Source organism: Nicrophorus vespilloides, unplaced genomic scaffold (genome assembly GCF_001412225.1).
Source record: "Nicrophorus vespilloides isolate i.1.1-1 unplaced genomic scaffold, Nicve_v1.0, whole genome shotgun sequence".
In the NCBI taxonomy this organism is placed as follows: Eukaryota; Metazoa; Arthropoda; class Insecta; order Coleoptera; family Silphidae; genus Nicrophorus; species Nicrophorus vespilloides.
In genome coordinates this window covers 1-17,096 of record NW_017099279.1, presented here as the reverse complement: position 1 = coordinate 17,096, position 17,096 = coordinate 1, and the positions used below count along the sequence as shown (strand labels likewise).

Sequence of the window (17,096 nt, the reverse complement as noted above, 5' to 3'; positions counted from 1 at the left end):
ATTGCGGGCTGCGTAAAAAATGGGTCCAGTGCGTCAATTATTGTTAATTATTCATTTTCATGCTTTAACGCGTTCAATGAATAACGTGAGTAACGTTTTTCTTTTATGTATGCTTCTTTACTTTGGATTTTTCCTTGTGAATAATTGATTTGGTGCGTGTTTTGGGCAGATTTGGTTTCGATGTTTGCTATGTAATAGGTACTAGTAATCAAATATTCATATTAGTCAAGTGTTGTTTTACGTTCGCAAAGCAAATATAGATTATGTGCGGAACACATATACACGTCTACAGCTGCACAAAGGGCCGAAGGCGTCTACAGACCACCAGTTTACCCCTCTGTGCCAATTATTTACTCCCTTTGAATAATTCAATTCGTTTTATGGCCATCTGTCCATCCATCTAGTTCGACTCCTGTATAAGAATATTCTATTACACTACTGAGCTCCCGTTTTTCTCCTCGCGCCGACCAACAGACCAACGATGTGCAAACAGTGAAATAACTGGATCACATATATTAAAGCTATATAGCTCAGATATCTGAAAATATATAAATAGTAATTTATATTTTTAATCAAACTTTTCTTTATATTTCACATAAATGTCTTCTCTAAAATATTTACTTAAACTGAGATTACTATATAGGCTTCATGAATATAAACATACATACACTTCACTTTTCTTATCAAACACTTTCCCTTGTAGAAATTATAAAATTATACTTTTAGAAGCGAAAAACTGATAAATTTGTTCGTGTTAAAACGGTATAGAATAGTTAATACTTCGGACTATTTACTTTTTTCGTAAACTAAAGTTCTATGCTTCAAAGTATAAAAAGAAAATCAACATTAGTTGTGTTGATATATTAGCGTATGCAATAATACAAGCAGATGTGCGAAATAAATATTAGTTCCTAATTTCCCATGAGAAACTATATTAAAAAATGATCCCACTAGTTTTCCTATGCTTCCGATTATATTGAATACTTGCTTTATTTATGTTTACGCTGCTTTGTGCTTTTGAGGCGAGGTGTTAAATAACCACTTGTGGTGACACACTCGGGTACTTGTAAGTGAAACCAGTCGCGATAATGTTTGTTTTGGCACGTGCCGCTAGTTACTGTTTGGTAATTCCAAAAGGCTTTAGTCGCTTTGTGTGTTCGCTTTCCGTGTGCGCCTCCTCTCATCTGTGAAATATGGATATCAGATAAACTGCCGGATGAAGAGTCGCGTGCGCCGGCGAAGACCGCACGTGCCTTCGAGCCTAACACCAACAATTATCTGCTACTAATAGCTAATGGACACATTATTTGATTATCATTTGATATACGCTGAATAATTTACTGTGCAAGTTATAATAGACGTATAATCGGTTTAAAATAACAAAAGATCTTTTCATAAATATAACAGATTTAACAAATGATTATTCAATGTGCTGGTGGAAGAAGTGGATTTGAAAACTTATCTAATATTAGCACATATTGAATAGATCAGAAAGACTCTAGTAAAAATCTAAAAATAGTTGTTGCATGTTTGCATCATGAAGACTATTTCATTTTGAAATCGGAACTGCAGTATTTATTTTGCTACGAACACATTTATTTAAGAAAATAATAATAAATAATAAGTACAGTATGAAATTGAAACTGAAGTTTAAAAGAGAATTTTTAAATTTTGTGAAAGAAGACAAAGACGATGTTTTGCATCACCTAATTAGAAAGTGAAAAATTTCAATGGTCGAAAAGAAATTTACATCAAATCCTGAAATGATACCGGTAGTAAACAGAGAGTCTAACCTAAATTAATTTCGTTCCGGTTTACGGTTACGTTCCAGATACGGTTTCGGTTCGTTTAAAAATTTCGGTTCAGTTCCGGTTGAAATTAAAATTTAAAATCGAAAAAAAAAAAACAATTTAAATTGATTAGTTAAAATATCAAATTTTGATTTAATTTTATTTACCAAATTTCATTTTTACTATTGTTTTCAATTATAAAATTTAAAATACAAAAGAAATAAAAATTAATTAGTGACTAGTTCAACACATGCACTTTGTAATGTTTCTTCAGTCATGTTTACAGTAATATCCTTTTTAATCACTTTCTTTTGAGTTTGTTCTAATGTTATTTGTGCAAGACTTGTGCTTGCAATTTCTTCTTCAAATTTTCTCTATTTTGTCGCTTTATTTATATAGATGTTTATTATATATTTTTTTGTTTGAAAAAAGAATTTGGAGTATTCAAAGAAACTTCATCGATGTCTCTTATAAATTTATATTTGTTTATATACTCTATTCATAATAGACTGACCAAATTGAACCGAAATTAACCGTGATTGAAATTTCGTTTCGGTTTTACAATTAAGCAATTTTTCGTTCCGGTTACAATTACGGTTTAGTTAAAAATTCCGTTTAATTTCAGTATACGGTTATGTCATTTCGCATTTACAGCGATATATATAAATATATAGAATATCCTAGACATGACGGCGAAATTAGTTACAACTTAAATTATGAAACAATACAAGCAGATAGGTTTCTTTGTAACTATTACATAAATATAATTGAATTTAATTTCATAATGTATAAAACATAATTTCAGAAGTAAGCGAAATCAATAGAAAATCGATTTAATTATGCACAAATATGATTTTTTTAGGCTGTCCGTCCGTTTTATAACGGTAAATTTTCATTTTATTTTGTTATAATTTGAATTATGCAAACGTAAATATTTATGTTTACTTTCTGTCAATGTTGTAATAAACCTTTTTATTTATTTAATTAAATATCTTAAGGTTAACAACAATTTCATATAATTATTTTATGCACATAAACATAAATTAAATCATGTTAAACTTTTAAGAATAATATGAATTTTGTAGATTGAAATGATCGTATAGAATTTACAATATTGAACGATTTTACCAAATCCAACGCTATTCAATTAAACGTATGAGATAAATGTCGTCCATTTACACAAAATATGTGTATTAAGTTATCGTCGTGCAAATTATGGTGGAATAAGTAAAATCGACAGAGGCAATTTACACGCATATATAGAAAAGTACATATTTACTAAACGGTAATGTTGCAGTAACAAGCGTAACTATTTAGTTCGAATGGTCCTGATTTCACGGTGGCGGCGGCGGTGCCATTGCCTTTTCTTGTGTTCAGAAGGGCCGTAGCATGAACGGGGAGGGTTGCTAAATGCACGCGACAACCTGCGATATAAATCACAGTGCAGCTGGCTTGATCAGTCGACCAGAACTACCCTTACAATGAACCTTTCAGGGGGGGTGCGCGATCTACAGGGCCGGATACTAAAAACACTCATAGCAAATATATATATTTATATATATATAGATGTGTGTGTGCGCGCGTGTGTTTGAACTTTTTATTTTTCAACAGAAAACTAGAAGCAAACATTGAGAATATTATAAAAAAATACTTTTGAAAATGTTACATTTATTTATTTTTTTTTTGTATAACTTTATAAACTAATAAATTATTATACTTTTTACGTAATTAAGTTGGATAACTTAATTTTTTTACATGTTTATATATTGAATAGAAAAGTACAGTTTTATTCTATGTGAATGCATTGACGGTGAGTGAAAGGTAAAGGTTCTACTTGAAAAAATGTTATATTTCTGTAGTGGGCCAGAGTCAATGAGGAAAAAGGGGGTTGGTGCAGGCAGTTCACGTGGGGTTGGAACGGTTTCAACGCGCACCTGTTAATCTGGCGCAGATTTTTACCCATTCAAAATCCATTCTGAATATTTGTTTTTGTAGCTCGTCCGCATCGCTGGGCATAGAACCCATTTAATCATAATTAGAAATGAACATCAACAAAGCGCACGATGTAAACAGAGAAGCAGCTATAATTAATACGCGTTCTGAGAAGGGATCGATCGCGCGCGCTTGACCAACTGGCCTACAAAAACAATATACGAAATTCATTGCCGATAAAGTTTTCTTTTTTTTGTTGTTATTGCGAGAGGGTGAAAAGCTCAGGAACGATGACGTCGATCGTTAGGTTGAGTCTCCGGGGCATTTCTTACAGATATTTGGTTATGTATGTTATGCAGTTAGTGGCGGGACAATGGATTTAATCCACCCCATACGAGGGATTATCACAGCTTTCGCCGGAGGGCAACCCCCGGACATTTCTCTGATGCCTGCGAGGGGTGGATGCGCGCATTTACTAAACTTTTATTATTTATAAGCTCTTTACTGTTTACAATGCACCGCTACACAAACTACCACCTATTGTCTAGCTAAATGTTCCTCGTTCGCTATCCATCAAATTGAGTGCCCCAACTTTTTTTTCTTCCTTTATATTTACTTTATAGCGAGCCACTCTCATTCTACAATCTACGCTCCATTGTTCTTATATTTTTAAATAAAAAATTTAAAATAATCGATCTAAATACTGTAGACCTGAGATTCCCAACATTCTCGTATCCTTGATCACATTATAGAATATCGTTAGAATGTTAAGTTCTCGATCATTTGGGAACCACTGCTGTAACCATTGACAATATAAGAATTAATTATGACTTAAGTATAATTCAAGATGTTCAAATCAAACTTGACATTGATTCGTGCATCTTTTTTTAAATAAACAAAATCTATATTACTTAATCTATATTAACTATGTCATGTTATTTTCTTAATCGATTTGTCCAATTTTATCCAAATGTAATTGTGACGAAGATTTTTTTGGAAGATGTTTTTGTCTTAAAGTTTTGAGTTTCTAAGTACGCTAATAGTTTTGATCTCAACTTTAGTAGTTAAGTATTAGTAATAAAAAAATAAGTCAAGGTTCAGATATTAATCCCTTAGTTATTGGATTCAATGAATTTCTTTAAGAAATGTTAAGAAAACTAAAATATAATCATGTAAGTACAATTTCTTAAGTTTGTTTTAAATATATATATTAAAATAATAAAGTTTTGTAGAAAAGTTGAAAATCATTTAAATTGATCTATTTTCTAACATTATTTAAAAACATTAGTTGAAAATTCATGAAAATACGAGTTTTTATGAAAATTATCTGAACAATGATTTATTTATCAATTATTTATCAATTTCCAACGAAAATTCTATGTTTACTTATAAAATATCGAATGATTCAATTCGCCTAAATGCCTAATTTACCTAAATAATGCATCATTTTATGTTGAATAGATTCTTTCGCCTAAAAATTAAATCTTAATTCAATTACTCAAGTGAAGATTTACATGTATGCATTAGAAAATTATAAAAAAAGATAGTTAACAAATAACAAGTATTTCACATTCTTGAAATAGTTTTGAAATTAAATATAATAATATTGCGAATATAATTGATTTGAAAATGATTTTTTTTGTAAAAACGAACTAAATTGTCAATATTTTAAACTTCAAATGTTATAAATATTAAGTTTTAGAATTAGTGTAGGATAATTAGTATTAGTATTACATAATTACTTTTTTTCTTCAAACGATAAAATAGTTAAAATACATGCACGTATTGCAAATAATATAATTTTAGATCATTTCTTTTGTATAATTTAGTATATTATTAGTGAGTTTTCCTTGTGGTTTTATATTTCTATTACTCTTGAGGTAATATTTGATATTTTTGTTTCTTTAATTGCATTATAATAAACAAGGAATAATGAATTTTTCAAAATGTTTATGATACATGTTCATAAAATGTAGAAAAATTAGATTCATGTTTAGTTCTTGGATCTGGATCTCAAAGGAAGTAGCTTAAAGCCTTACACAGCATTTCAATAATAAAAAAAATCATCGTTTCATGTAAATTTGTATACAAAAAGTTCATAATAATCTTGTAATTAACATTTTTTATTTGATTTTGTTATTGAATATGTTCACATTTGTATATTCTTGTTGGTTATTGTATCTTTGAATTGCTTACCTCTAGAGTTACTTTTAATTAAATACGTGTCAAAACTAATTGATTTTTTGAAATTGGAAATGTTACTTTTGTAACGCAGACAATAAATGTTTTTGGACAACTAAAAATATACGTATTTTGTTGGAAATCGCAGATGAGGAGAGGTAAATGAATGGACTAATAATATGCCTGATAGAAAATGGCTTCCATTTTCGTACACCCACGAAACACACGCACATTTTTTTTTTGTTCCTATTTTATCATCTATCTTATCTGGTGACAAGTGAAACGTACAAGTGATTTGTAAATAGTTGATTCAAATTATATAAATAATGGGATTTATTAAACATGCTGTTATTGTGCATACGCATGGGACTACCTCTCCGCTTGTCCAAAGCCACGTGAATAAATATTGGAAGAATAAAAAAATACAAACGATAGATTATTGCTTCGTTTTAATAATAATAATATTATTACAGCTACCTGTCACCTAAGCAAATACCATAGATAGCAACTGGTTTAATTAAATTACACAAGCAGCCTTCGTTCATCATCAATCAGTCAAATCGACTCTGAACACCACCAGCTTCGCAACAATTGATCAATATTAGTTTATTGCCTCTCCTACAAAAAAACTCACTACATCTTGCATCACCGAGTGTAATTAACAAATCTCCACGCAATCGCAGTTCTTAATGAGAGCGCGAATCCTTCGTGATAAGATACCTAAGATAACTTTCGTGTTACGCAATTTCTAATTTATTATTATAAGTTTTAAGAACGAATCTGTATTATTACTCTTTTTTTTTATAAAAATTACATATTTGAAGTAGAAAGAAATATTACAAATCGCGGAATAATTGAGTTAACATTGAGATCCAGATGTGACTGGAAAAAAAATAATTTCCGGTACCGTTTTTTTCGTTGTTTTTTATATCTTACCCCACGGAAACAAATGTGTTCAGTAATACGGTAAACCATGAAAAGCGAGAAAAAAAAAGGGGTTCGTTTTTGTGCAGAGATTCTGAGCGGAAAAGTTGGGGAAGAGGTGTGTCATTGGTAATAAATAAAATTCGACGTGTGTGTGTGTAAAAAAAATCGCGCTGGTTGTGCGTGGAAAATAAAAGAATTGCGGAAAGGGTTGCCTTTTTTTTTTGTTTCCGCCGATCTGAGTGTATTTGTATGCGATTGGTCACGAGCAACGGGATCCGATGTAGTAAAACCGATTAATTAAATATTTATGGCCGTTTTCGACACTCCATTGCGTCCAATTTCACGAATTGATACAAATCAATAACCAATATTTCAACCCTTTAAACATATGTCTCCAATTTCATTTAAAAAAAAAAAGAACTTACTTTCTATATTATCAATGATACGTACGTGAAATAGCAAATTATAAGAGTAGGTATAACAATATTTATTATATTTAGTAATTGTGTTGATTATTTGAAACACAATTTGAAACACATTTTACAAAGTTATTATTAACACTGGAGATACAAATTATTAAATATTGATAAACATTTTACAAATACGTTACATTTTTATATATTTTCTTAATATAAATATAAATCTATGGTTTCACTAAATATTTTTATTATGTTTTGTTCATAAATGCAATTGAATTATCAATATTAAAGATATTTTCAATTTTTAGATGAGAAAACTAATTTTATATTATTGAACTTTATTTTATAATTAAATCAATATTATTAAAACCATTTTCGTAAGTAAATTTCGCAAGTTCAATTTCTATATATAATTAATTTATAATCCAAAATATTGGTGAAATGAGCGAAATTTCAGTTCAGTTTCAGCAAACTCAATTATTACTAATAGAAATAACATAATTTTACATTATTTCAGTTCAGTTTCAGCAAACTCAATTATTACTTATAGAAATAACATAATTTTATATTAAGTATAATTATTTATTTTTTATTTAAAATTAAAATTCGGGGGTAAGAAAATTAATAAACAAAAGTGTAGATTGATTTTTTGTTTGTTTTAATATCGAATTACTGAAAGAAAGAAAAACATATATATTTCTTTGCATTCTTTCTTTTTCAGGTTAAATAATAAGGATTGATTGATTGTTCTTTTTTTGTAATAAAATAACGAGACATTTTAATTTTCATAAAATATAACTTTATTTCCTCATATTCCATATCGTATTTACAAAATCCATAATAAAAAATATATAATCTTATATAAATTGCAATTGTTAGAAAATAGATCTGCACGATGTAAATATAATCTATACATTTATATATCATATACGAAAGCACGTTGTGAGAAGGCAAAACTCGTTTTCAATATTACTAAATATAATCGACTAGACTCGTTCAATTCAGACTCGTGATGGTGTACATCATCAATCAGGCACGCATAATGCGACAGAATTTACATGTTACAGGCACTCGTACATGCTATTGTTATTGTAATGCAACTTGTTAGGTCTGATGGAGTTGCCGTAATAATCGTAACCGTTGTTGTAGAAATCGACGGAGGTATGGGGAGGTTGTTGGGTGTTGTAGTATTGCTCTTCCGTTTTGAGACCCTCTTCAATCATCATCGGCGTATTGTAGTCTTGCATGAAACTGGCGTTGGTTATGCTGCCGCTGGTGACGACGGCGTTGCTGCTGTAAGGTTCTTGCTGATTGTTACTCTGCGTTATTTTGTTGCCGTCTTTGTTGATGGAAACAGTCACGTTTCCGACCTGCACTAGGATACTATCACTATTTCGGCAATTATATTTCCCGACGTCGTTGGCGGCCTCGCTGAGCGCGTAGATATAGTTGTGAGCAAAGCGCAGCGTCTCGATCTTAGTTAACTTCGTGTCTTCTGGAAAAGCCGGAAGAACACACCTGAGCTTATCCAGAGCTTCGTTCAGCATGTGCATCCTGTTCCTTTCACGATCGTTCGCTTTCAATCTTCTCGTCTTCTTGATCTTCATTATCTGCGACGGACTTTTCGCTCGAGTCACTCGATTCCTGCCGGTGGCGTAACGCCTCTTCGGTTTCTCATCCTTGACGGGCGTCGATGTTACCAGCGGCACGATCGAATTGCAAAAATCTTCTTCGCTCGAACATTTTCCGTTGAACAAGTCCCTACTAACGTGGCTCGGTTTAGCGACGTGATGATGGTAATTCTGGTTCCAATTCGGTGGAGTCACTTGGATCGAGTCCCTCTCGAATTCACCACTTGCACTCTTGTGAAAGGCACTTGCGAATTTCTCGTACAACTGCTGCTTCTGCGGGGTGTTCAGCACGTTCCTGCTGTCGTAGCCATCGATGTCGTACTCGATGTAATCACTGCGGTCATCCCTGTAATCCGTCGTCTCCGATTTAAAAGACATTTCGAAGCCCGAATCCGAGCTATCGTCGTAGGACATCTCGTAAGTTTGCTGGACTAGGGCCATTTCTCCTTTCCTCACAAATCACGAATATTAATTGCAAACAAAATAAATAATTTACGTGTTAAATTTCTTGTTTTTTTTCGGATCACTGCATTCATGTGGTGGAGTTCTTGGTGCGTGGAGGTGCTTTTTGCAACTGGTCTCTTGGTAAAAGGGTGGCTGGTTATATAGAACACACCCCGGGGTCCGGGCCCGGGTCCCGGCCCCTCCGCTTCACCCAAATAGGGAGCCAACAATCCCTATTGGCCGTCCACTTCAACACCACCGCCACCGATAAAAACACTAACCATAAAATTGAACAAATATTATTTTACTTACTGTTGCGTTCACGTTAAAATAATAAACCGCGACTTATCCAGGCAACAACACTTCAACGCAAACACAGACAATGCATCAATTTAAGACGTAACTCTTTCAACCATTTCTACACACAAACAACAACCGTACAAAACATAATATAAAGTTATTCATCATTATTAGTGTTCAAATTTTGTATACTAAAAAATTTCACCCATATTTCTTTAATCGATTTGCATATTCTTAAAATATACTAATCTATATCTAAAATTAACTAATTAATTCTTGTTACTAGATTTACAATCATAAATAATACAACTTCTTAAGTCACATCTAACATACGTTTTTTTTTAATTGATATCATTTTTAATAGTAATTTAAGACGTAATCTACTTTTGAATACAGATTAACGAGTTTAATCCGTTCCAAAATTTCCGGATTTTAAAAATGATGTAACAGGCGAAACGTCGCTCATTTGCTCGTTTTTCTTATGTTCAGTCAAGTCAACAACATTTGGGATTAACTATATTATTAATTATAAAATAATTATCGGTAATATTGAAACAAATATGCAAATTAACGGATGCGCTAAACATTTGTATAATTACAAAACGGGTGAAATTATACAACTGAAGTAAAGGAAGAAACAAAAACTATATTATTTTAAATCAAATTGGTAGAATTTCTAAAAAAGTAAAAGGATACAAGCAGCTCGCTCTCAATACCAGGAAACCCGAAGAACTGCTGTAGTGAATAAATACAGAATGAAAAATGTTAATGTATAAACTGTAAATAAATAAATTTTAAAAAAATATTACTTTATAATAATTGTTATATTATTTTTTAAATATGTTGAAAAAATAATTTTATATTTCTCGTTGGTATTATTATTATTAAAGGATTAGAACTGAGCTTGAATAGATTCGTATTCGTTATCGTGGGGATTAAGCAACGATTATAGGACATTATTTTATGGTCGACTGGTAGTCCAAAGATTGGGCATATTATAGTGTCGGTTCGAATCAGATACGCTATGCATATTGGACACAGACTTGAATGAGAAGGGGCCTGCGCTAAATCGCTCTCCGTTATCGGAAAATCTGTGTAATCTTTATTGAATATTCACAAATGCATTTTTAATAACGCTATTACCTGTACCTATCACACAAAGAAATATACAAGAGCATCTTTATATTATAATAAATATGTTTGTTTATAAATAAGACAGAAAGTTGCAGTAATTGGCTACAAAACATATTATTTTTTATGTATGGAATAAATTTATGTTATTATTATTATTAATCATAAAAAATATAAATAACGAAATATCTGTTTGGCAAAATTATAATATAATAATGTACATAATATACAAAGTCTTTCTATCAAAAAATTATAAAATTTCATAATTTTCAGAAATTGTGGAATTATTATATACAGTGGAACCTCGCTTAACAAGCGACGTTTCGCATAACGAGTGACGATGAGAAGAGAAGTCCCGGATTGCGCGCCTTCTACATCATTTTTAAAACTTGTGTAAACATATTATGTGTATTTTTTAATATGTTTCACTAAACGAGTAAAAATCCGGAAATTTTGGAAATTTTCATTAATAAATATCTACATTAAGAGATTAAAATTAAATTATTCCGGAGCGTAGTAACTTTTATAATCTAATTGTATTTGAGATTATTTCACAATGTTAAGGTTTATTATGAATAATTCAACAAAATCAAATTAATTAATAATAATTTATTGTTATTAATAATAAAAGTGTAGAACAAGGTGACTACGCTCCGAAATAATTTAAAAATATTATTGTAAAAATTTTCGATATAGTCGAGATTATGTTTGTCGGGATTATGAATGTGGAGATTCTGATACAGTCGGTATTATGTTTGTCGATATTTTGATATTGTCGGGATTTCAGTTGTCGGGTTTGCGATATAGACTCGTATAGAATGCTGAAATTGTAAAGATTTCCGCTAACATAAACATACGTGCAATAATACTAGGTGCATGTATGATATTATGCAACCAGAGTTGTTCCATCGATGGTGGAACCGATCTACAATTCCTATGTAAAGATTGCGTTATTTACTTAGGCAACTCTATATACATATAGCAATGGCATATACAGGGTGATTCAATAAATATTTTAAAAAAAATACCCTACTCATACAAATTTGAATGTAGTTTCATAATAATCCCAAGATGTAACTGAAGAACCGCATATGAAATAATTATTGATGTCAATATTTTTTTATAAACTTATTAATTTTCTAAACGCACTGCCAATTTTAATCATTTTGTAACACAATATATTTTGTCTTTGCAAACAGATACGGAATTAGAAGACGATTAAATGACAAAGAAAATAAATATTTAGTACTGAAATTACTAATTTAAAATTACTTGCAATAAAACATAAACCAATAAAAGTTGATTCTACAGCCAATTAATTTTCGTTATTAAACAATTTATTGGTCGATCTGTGATATTTATTAATTGTAAAAGATGTAAGAATAAATGTCACAAATTTAGCAATTTACAGGTTGTAAGCAATGCGACATTACTTTGCTAAATCGAAAAATGATCTGTTTATTTACATGAAATGTACAAGGAAATTGGAATTTCATTAATCATACAGCGTTGCAGAGACAGTTGAAAGAGCTTCTTCAACAATAGATAAAAATGATAAATGATCGTTTCGAATACATTTTTCCTTAAAAAAAATATATTTACACTGCTTGTATTTACAATGATTGCACTAATTAAAGCCTTTTTATCGTAAACCACAATTAAACTAAGCCGTGTACATTAAATATTTGATTTTATATCACTTTCGTTGAATTGCAATTAGTTTTTTTTCACATATCGATCGTGCCGATGTTATTGGCGAAATTAGATTTATTACCTGTGTGACATACCCCCAATGAACTACCCCCTGCAGACTTTCGTCGCGCTATAGAAATCTTTTATATCTTTTATTGCAAGCAGAACGATATCAAGTGGGGGATGGATATTCGTTATATAAAATGCGATATGCAAATTTTTAAATTCAGTATGAAAACCTATGGACACGCCACTCGACCTGTCTCTCCGGAAGACCGGAAACGGTCAGCGCAAACCGGATCTCAAGTGCGTCTACTGCAAGAAGGCATTTGATAGGCCGTCGCTCCTGAAGAGACACATTCGCACCCACACCGGTAAATTATTTATTTTTTATATACTTTAAACATACGAAGAGAATACAAATTTCAGGAGAAAAACCACACATTTGCGATATATGTAAAAAGGGCTTCTCTACGTCGAGTTCATTAAACACCCATCGCAGAATTCATATTGGTTTAAAGCCGCACGTTTGTCCACTTTGCGGCAAATGTTTTACAGCCAGCTCGAATCTCTACTACCACAAAATGACACATACAAAGGTAAACAGTAATGAAAGTCTTTCGTTTCTCCAATATGTTCTAATAATTTATAAAATATAATATAAATTGAGACTCAAACTTAGTATCAACGGGTAATAAATTTGTATAAAACAAATGCTTAAAATAATCTGAGACTTTGCAAAGTCTTAAAAATACTATAAGAAAATAAGAGAGCCGTAAGTTTGAGATCTCTAGTAAACATATAATATTACAGTTAAAGTATATAATATAACAGAATAAGCCGCACAAATGTGATGTCTGCCCAAAATCGTTCCCGACGCCCGGAGATCTCCGATCCCACATGTATTTGCACACAAATTCTTGGCCTTTTCGATGTCCCACATGCTACCGAGGATTCAGCAAACCAAACAATTTGAAAAATCATTATTTCATACACACAGGTATGAACAAACAATATTATTTAAGATAAAAACATGTAAATAAAAATCAAATAATCGGAAACTTATTTGTAGGTGAGAAACAGTACGAATGCGACGTTTGCAAGAAGAAGTTTGCACTTCAGTGTAACTTAAAGGCTCATGAAAAGTTACATTACACCAAAGACGCCTGAGTCTTGATGCCTTCATCCTTTTTCTTTTCATCCTCGACCTTCATCTTCTTGAAAACAACGGTCTCAACTTCGTCGATCTTTCTTTTACTGGAATTCTCTTCATCCTCGACCTCGTTATCTCCGAAAACGGCCATCTTAAAAGCTTCAAATTTGTCTTTGTCAGTTAACAAACTGTTACTGGTGACTTCTTTCGCGGGCTCTGTATTAGGAGTCTCGTGATATTTATTCAACTTTATGTGAGTCTGTGTCGATGTATCAATTTTTAGGATTTCCCTCAATGCCATTGTTGCATAAGACGAAGATACCAGATTAAATTTAACTACAAGACTATTAAATTTTCCATCTAAAACAAAAACAATATTAGTATAGATCAATTATAAAATATTTGTATACCTTTAGGATCTTCGGGTTCTTTAATTTTAATCATCTCTTCAAAATCAGATCTTATTAAAAGATCTCTTGGTTGATTATACTTTATACACTTCCATTCTAAATCTTGTGGTAACTCTATTAGTTTTCTATAGTTGCCACTTAGTGAATATGATCTATAACATAATAATTGTATTATTTCTTAATCAATATAATAGTGTGATTATTATTACTTGACTTTCTGTTTGGGCATCTCAAGTCTAAAACCGTGCCTAGCTAAAATATCTTCATATATCTTTTTAATTTCATTATTGGGATAAATAACATTATGCCCTGGCAGTGGTAGCACAATATCAAAAATTGTATAATTCTTTAAATCGTCCTCTGTTAAAATTTTCACCTTTGGTGGATTGTCAGTCATTTCTATAATAATTTTATAAGTTAGTTAATAAAATAAATATTATATTGAAAATACTACCTTCAGTCTCTTCGTTTTCAGCAACAATGGTCTCTAAAATAATAAAAGGTAATAAGTAAGTTATTGCATAAAACGTTTCATTCTTAGTTTCATTACCAGTTTCATTAATCTTTTCTTCAGCATTCAAGTCAGTGGCAGTCTCAGTGTTCATAGATTCCTTTTCAGATTTATCTGTTTTGTTTTCTATAAATGAAATTAGTTTTTATGGTGTTGAAGTAGTTTCAATATTACTTACCAAGTTCTTCCTTATCTTTACTTTGTTCATTACAATTAGATTCCACTGTAGAATTAGTTTCCATTTGATCAGCATTATCTTCTTCAATTAACACTAAATCTCCAACGATTGGCAGTAAACCAAACTGTTTGATCCTTTTCGAGACAACTTCATTCCAAACCAAACTTTGATAGGAATGAATGTACAATAGTCTTGTATTTCTAGGAACCTATAAACCATAATTATAAATATTTAAACGTAAAAAAAATACTAATACTTACAGCTTCAAGAGCAGTTACATAATCTGTTGATGCATGTTTGGCTAGTGCTTGTAATAATGTGGATTCAATGCATGAAGTATGTCTGTTCAATTTTTCACAAGCTTTTTTCGCATTTCCAGATTCCTCATAAATAATTTTGGCAAGTGTTATATCTAAAGTGGGATTCTCACATTTCTTAGGCTTCAAAATTAAGTTGACAGCTTCCTTAAAGTTTCCCTGCAAGAGTTTGATGCCAATCTTAAAAGTTGGCACTTCCTTATCATTTCCAAAACGTTGCAAACCATAGTAGTTAATGAAACCTTTTTCTTTCAGAGATTCTAAAGCTGTATTTATAAGTGTCTCATCAGCAGTAACATTTCTTAAAGCTATTTTGAATCTGTTGCCCCAAAGCTGACCAAGCTTTAGGGGTTTATCTTTGAATGTTATGTTTCCCACATGCATATTTTTGTAACATTTTGTCTTGAATAAAAGCTTCCATGGTTCAACTTTCCTTAAACTAAGCCACTGAGTGGTTTTTGCTCTCCTGTCTTTTACCCCTGCATAATTAAATGCTGAACTCTTTATGTGCAACACATTGCCCAATTTCATTACAGCATCCATTGTATCCAAATTCTCTTTACTTAATAAAAAGTGAACATATTCACCACACTCTTTTGGCCACTGAACACTTTGATTCCTCATACTTGCTAAAACAATAAACAAATAAAATTATATGACATACTTTCCAACATATGGTTAAAGTTATATAGCTTACCATTTTTAGAAAATTTCTGTAACTGAATAGTTTTGGATTCTCCATCTACTACTGTTGAGCTTACTATTTTCTCTCTGAATATATCTTTCAGCTGTTGATGCACTTCACTTCGTTGATCTTTAGTAAATTCTGTCACATCAAGTTCCACTTTGACTTCGTCTTTGGACTCAAGCATAACCAAAATAGCATCCCATTTCTCCTGACTTATCTGTGCCATAGGAGTTTCTGTTGGTGGTTTCTCCAGTTTCTTCAGCTTGAAAGCTTCTGGAATCTGTTGGTTTGTAATTACACCAACCTCTTTGTTCAAGTTAATTTCATTCACATGGAAATCAGAATAACATGACTTAAGTACACCTGAAAAACCTTCACAACTGCTAATATATTCAGTAATGCAAGCTTCTGTTTCGCAAAGTTTCTCAGGCTGTATGTGGAAGTTAGATTGGAATCCACCTTTCTCTCTATTACCTCCACGACCTCTACCACGAAAACCACCACGTCCTCTTCCTCTGCCTCCTCTTCTGTTTCCTCTAAAGTTATTACCACGATTCATTTTTTTTTACTTAAACTTATGTGTTACTTTTACTACTAGTTATTACTGGCACTGCTGCTCTTGCTTACTGCAATGCTTGAAAGATTGAGGTTATATTTACGTGTATGTTGTCACGTGTGTTATACCCTCTGTCAAAAGTTCTTCTATCCTCAATTATGTCTTGTATTTTGTGTTGCCTATACAATTGATTGGATTTATATCGAAATCCCGACAGTGTTAAAATTTCGACAACCATAATCCCGACAACCATAGTCCCCACAATATCAAAATTCCGAACTTTTTAGCGAATTTTGGCAATCGTCATTCAACTTTGTCGATGCGCCATATTTGTTTGTATAATTTGGTTGTTTTCTAGAAATGAAAAATTCGAGCGTAGAATTGTTCAAATGATCTATAATATAGATACATATGGATAAGGTATACAGTTATTGAGAACAAAAACTTCTGTCGGGAGACCCGAGAGGCTTCTTTCCAGTGCGAAACATGTGTATGGGTATGTATATAATTGATAATTTTTTAATATATAATTTAATTTTAATCCCATAGATAAACCAGCGAATGATAAATTAAGTGGATCAAAACGAGATCCGTAGCATATTCTGTATGAAACAGGTGCAACCTCGTGAAGGTAAAATGCGAAACGGTCTTGAATCAATTCAGAGGCTATGTTTTGCGCTTGAATTGATACCTGGTTATCATCTTCGAGAGAAGATGATATACCTTTGGCACCTGGACATGCGGCCACGTGGAAGCTCGCTGCTCTCATTCACAGCAAATGAGAGCAAACGCGTGACCGCACACCCGGGAGGAATTAAAAAGAAAATAGGGAAATT

General features: G+C 31.7%; 3 protein-coding genes across 4 annotated transcripts; 1 reads left to right on the top strand and 2 right to left on the bottom strand.

Moving 5' to 3' along the window:
• Nucleotides 1–8,310: 8,310 nt before the first annotated feature.
• On the bottom strand, nucleotides 8,311–9,321 carry LOC108564305 (basic helix-loop-helix neural transcription factor TAP). Its single transcript, XM_017923305.1, has one exon. The coding sequence runs from the start codon at nucleotides 9,319–9,321 to the stop codon at nucleotides 8,311–8,313; it is 1,011 nt and encodes a 336-aa protein (XP_017778794.1).
• Nucleotides 9,322–12,431: 3,110 nt separating this feature from the next.
• Nucleotides 12,432–13,617, top strand: LOC108564310 (zinc finger protein 239-like). The gene is made up of 4 exons (XM_017923312.1): nucleotides 12,432–12,821; nucleotides 12,877–13,046; nucleotides 13,282–13,447; nucleotides 13,520–13,617. The coding sequence occupies exons 1-4, from the start codon at nucleotides 12,689–12,691 to the stop codon at nucleotides 13,615–13,617; spliced, it is 567 nt and encodes a 188-aa protein (XP_017778801.1). The 5' UTR covers nucleotides 12,432–12,688.
• Nucleotides 13,576–16,371, bottom strand: LOC108564309 (pseudouridylate synthase 7 homolog). Of its 2 annotated transcripts, none has more exons than XM_017923309.1 (8): nucleotides 15,714–16,371; nucleotides 14,960–15,645; nucleotides 14,700–14,907; nucleotides 14,561–14,647; nucleotides 14,465–14,497; nucleotides 14,220–14,409; nucleotides 14,011–14,162; nucleotides 13,576–13,960 (listed from the first exon to the last, which is right to left on the bottom strand). In XM_017923309.1, the coding sequence occupies exons 1-8, from the start codon at nucleotides 16,261–16,263 to the stop codon at nucleotides 13,599–13,601; spliced, it is 2,268 nt and encodes a 755-aa protein (XP_017778798.1). In that variant the 5' UTR covers nucleotides 16,264–16,371; the 3' UTR covers nucleotides 13,576–13,598. The 2 variants fall into 2 exon arrangements, with proteins under 2 accessions (XP_017778798.1, XP_017778800.1); XM_017923311.1 differs by having other exon boundaries at nucleotides 14,561–14,635.
• Between the last annotated feature and the right edge of the window lie 725 nt (nucleotides 16,372–17,096).

Excerpts from the sequence above, each read along its gene's own strand:
- LOC108564305 (XM_017923305.1), bottom strand. The coding sequence starts at position 9,321 with ATGGCCCTAGTCCAGCAAACTTACGAGATGTCCTACGACGATAGCTCG.
- LOC108564310 (XM_017923312.1), top strand. The coding sequence starts at position 12,689 with ATGGACACGCCACTCGACCTGTCTCTCCGGAAGACCGGAAACGGTCAG. Across the intron at positions 13,047-13,281 it reads ACAAAATGACACATACAAAG|AATAAGCCGCACAAATGTGA; the intron begins GTAAACAGTAAT and ends ATAATATAACAG. Across the intron at positions 13,448-13,519 it reads TCATTATTTCATACACACAG|GTGAGAAACAGTACGAATGC; the intron begins GTATGAACAAAC and ends ACTTATTTGTAG.
- LOC108564309 (XM_017923309.1), bottom strand. The coding sequence starts at position 16,263 with ATGAATCGTGGTAATAACTTTAGAGGAAACAGAAGAGGAGGCAGAGGA. Across the intron at positions 14,410-14,464 it reads TGAAAACGAAGAGACTGAAG|AAATGACTGACAATCCACCA; the intron begins GTAGTATTTTCA and ends AAATTATTATAG. Across the intron at positions 13,961-14,010 it reads AGAACCCGAAGATCCTAAAG|ATGGAAAATTTAATAGTCTT; the intron begins GTATACAAATAT and ends TTTTTGTTTTAG.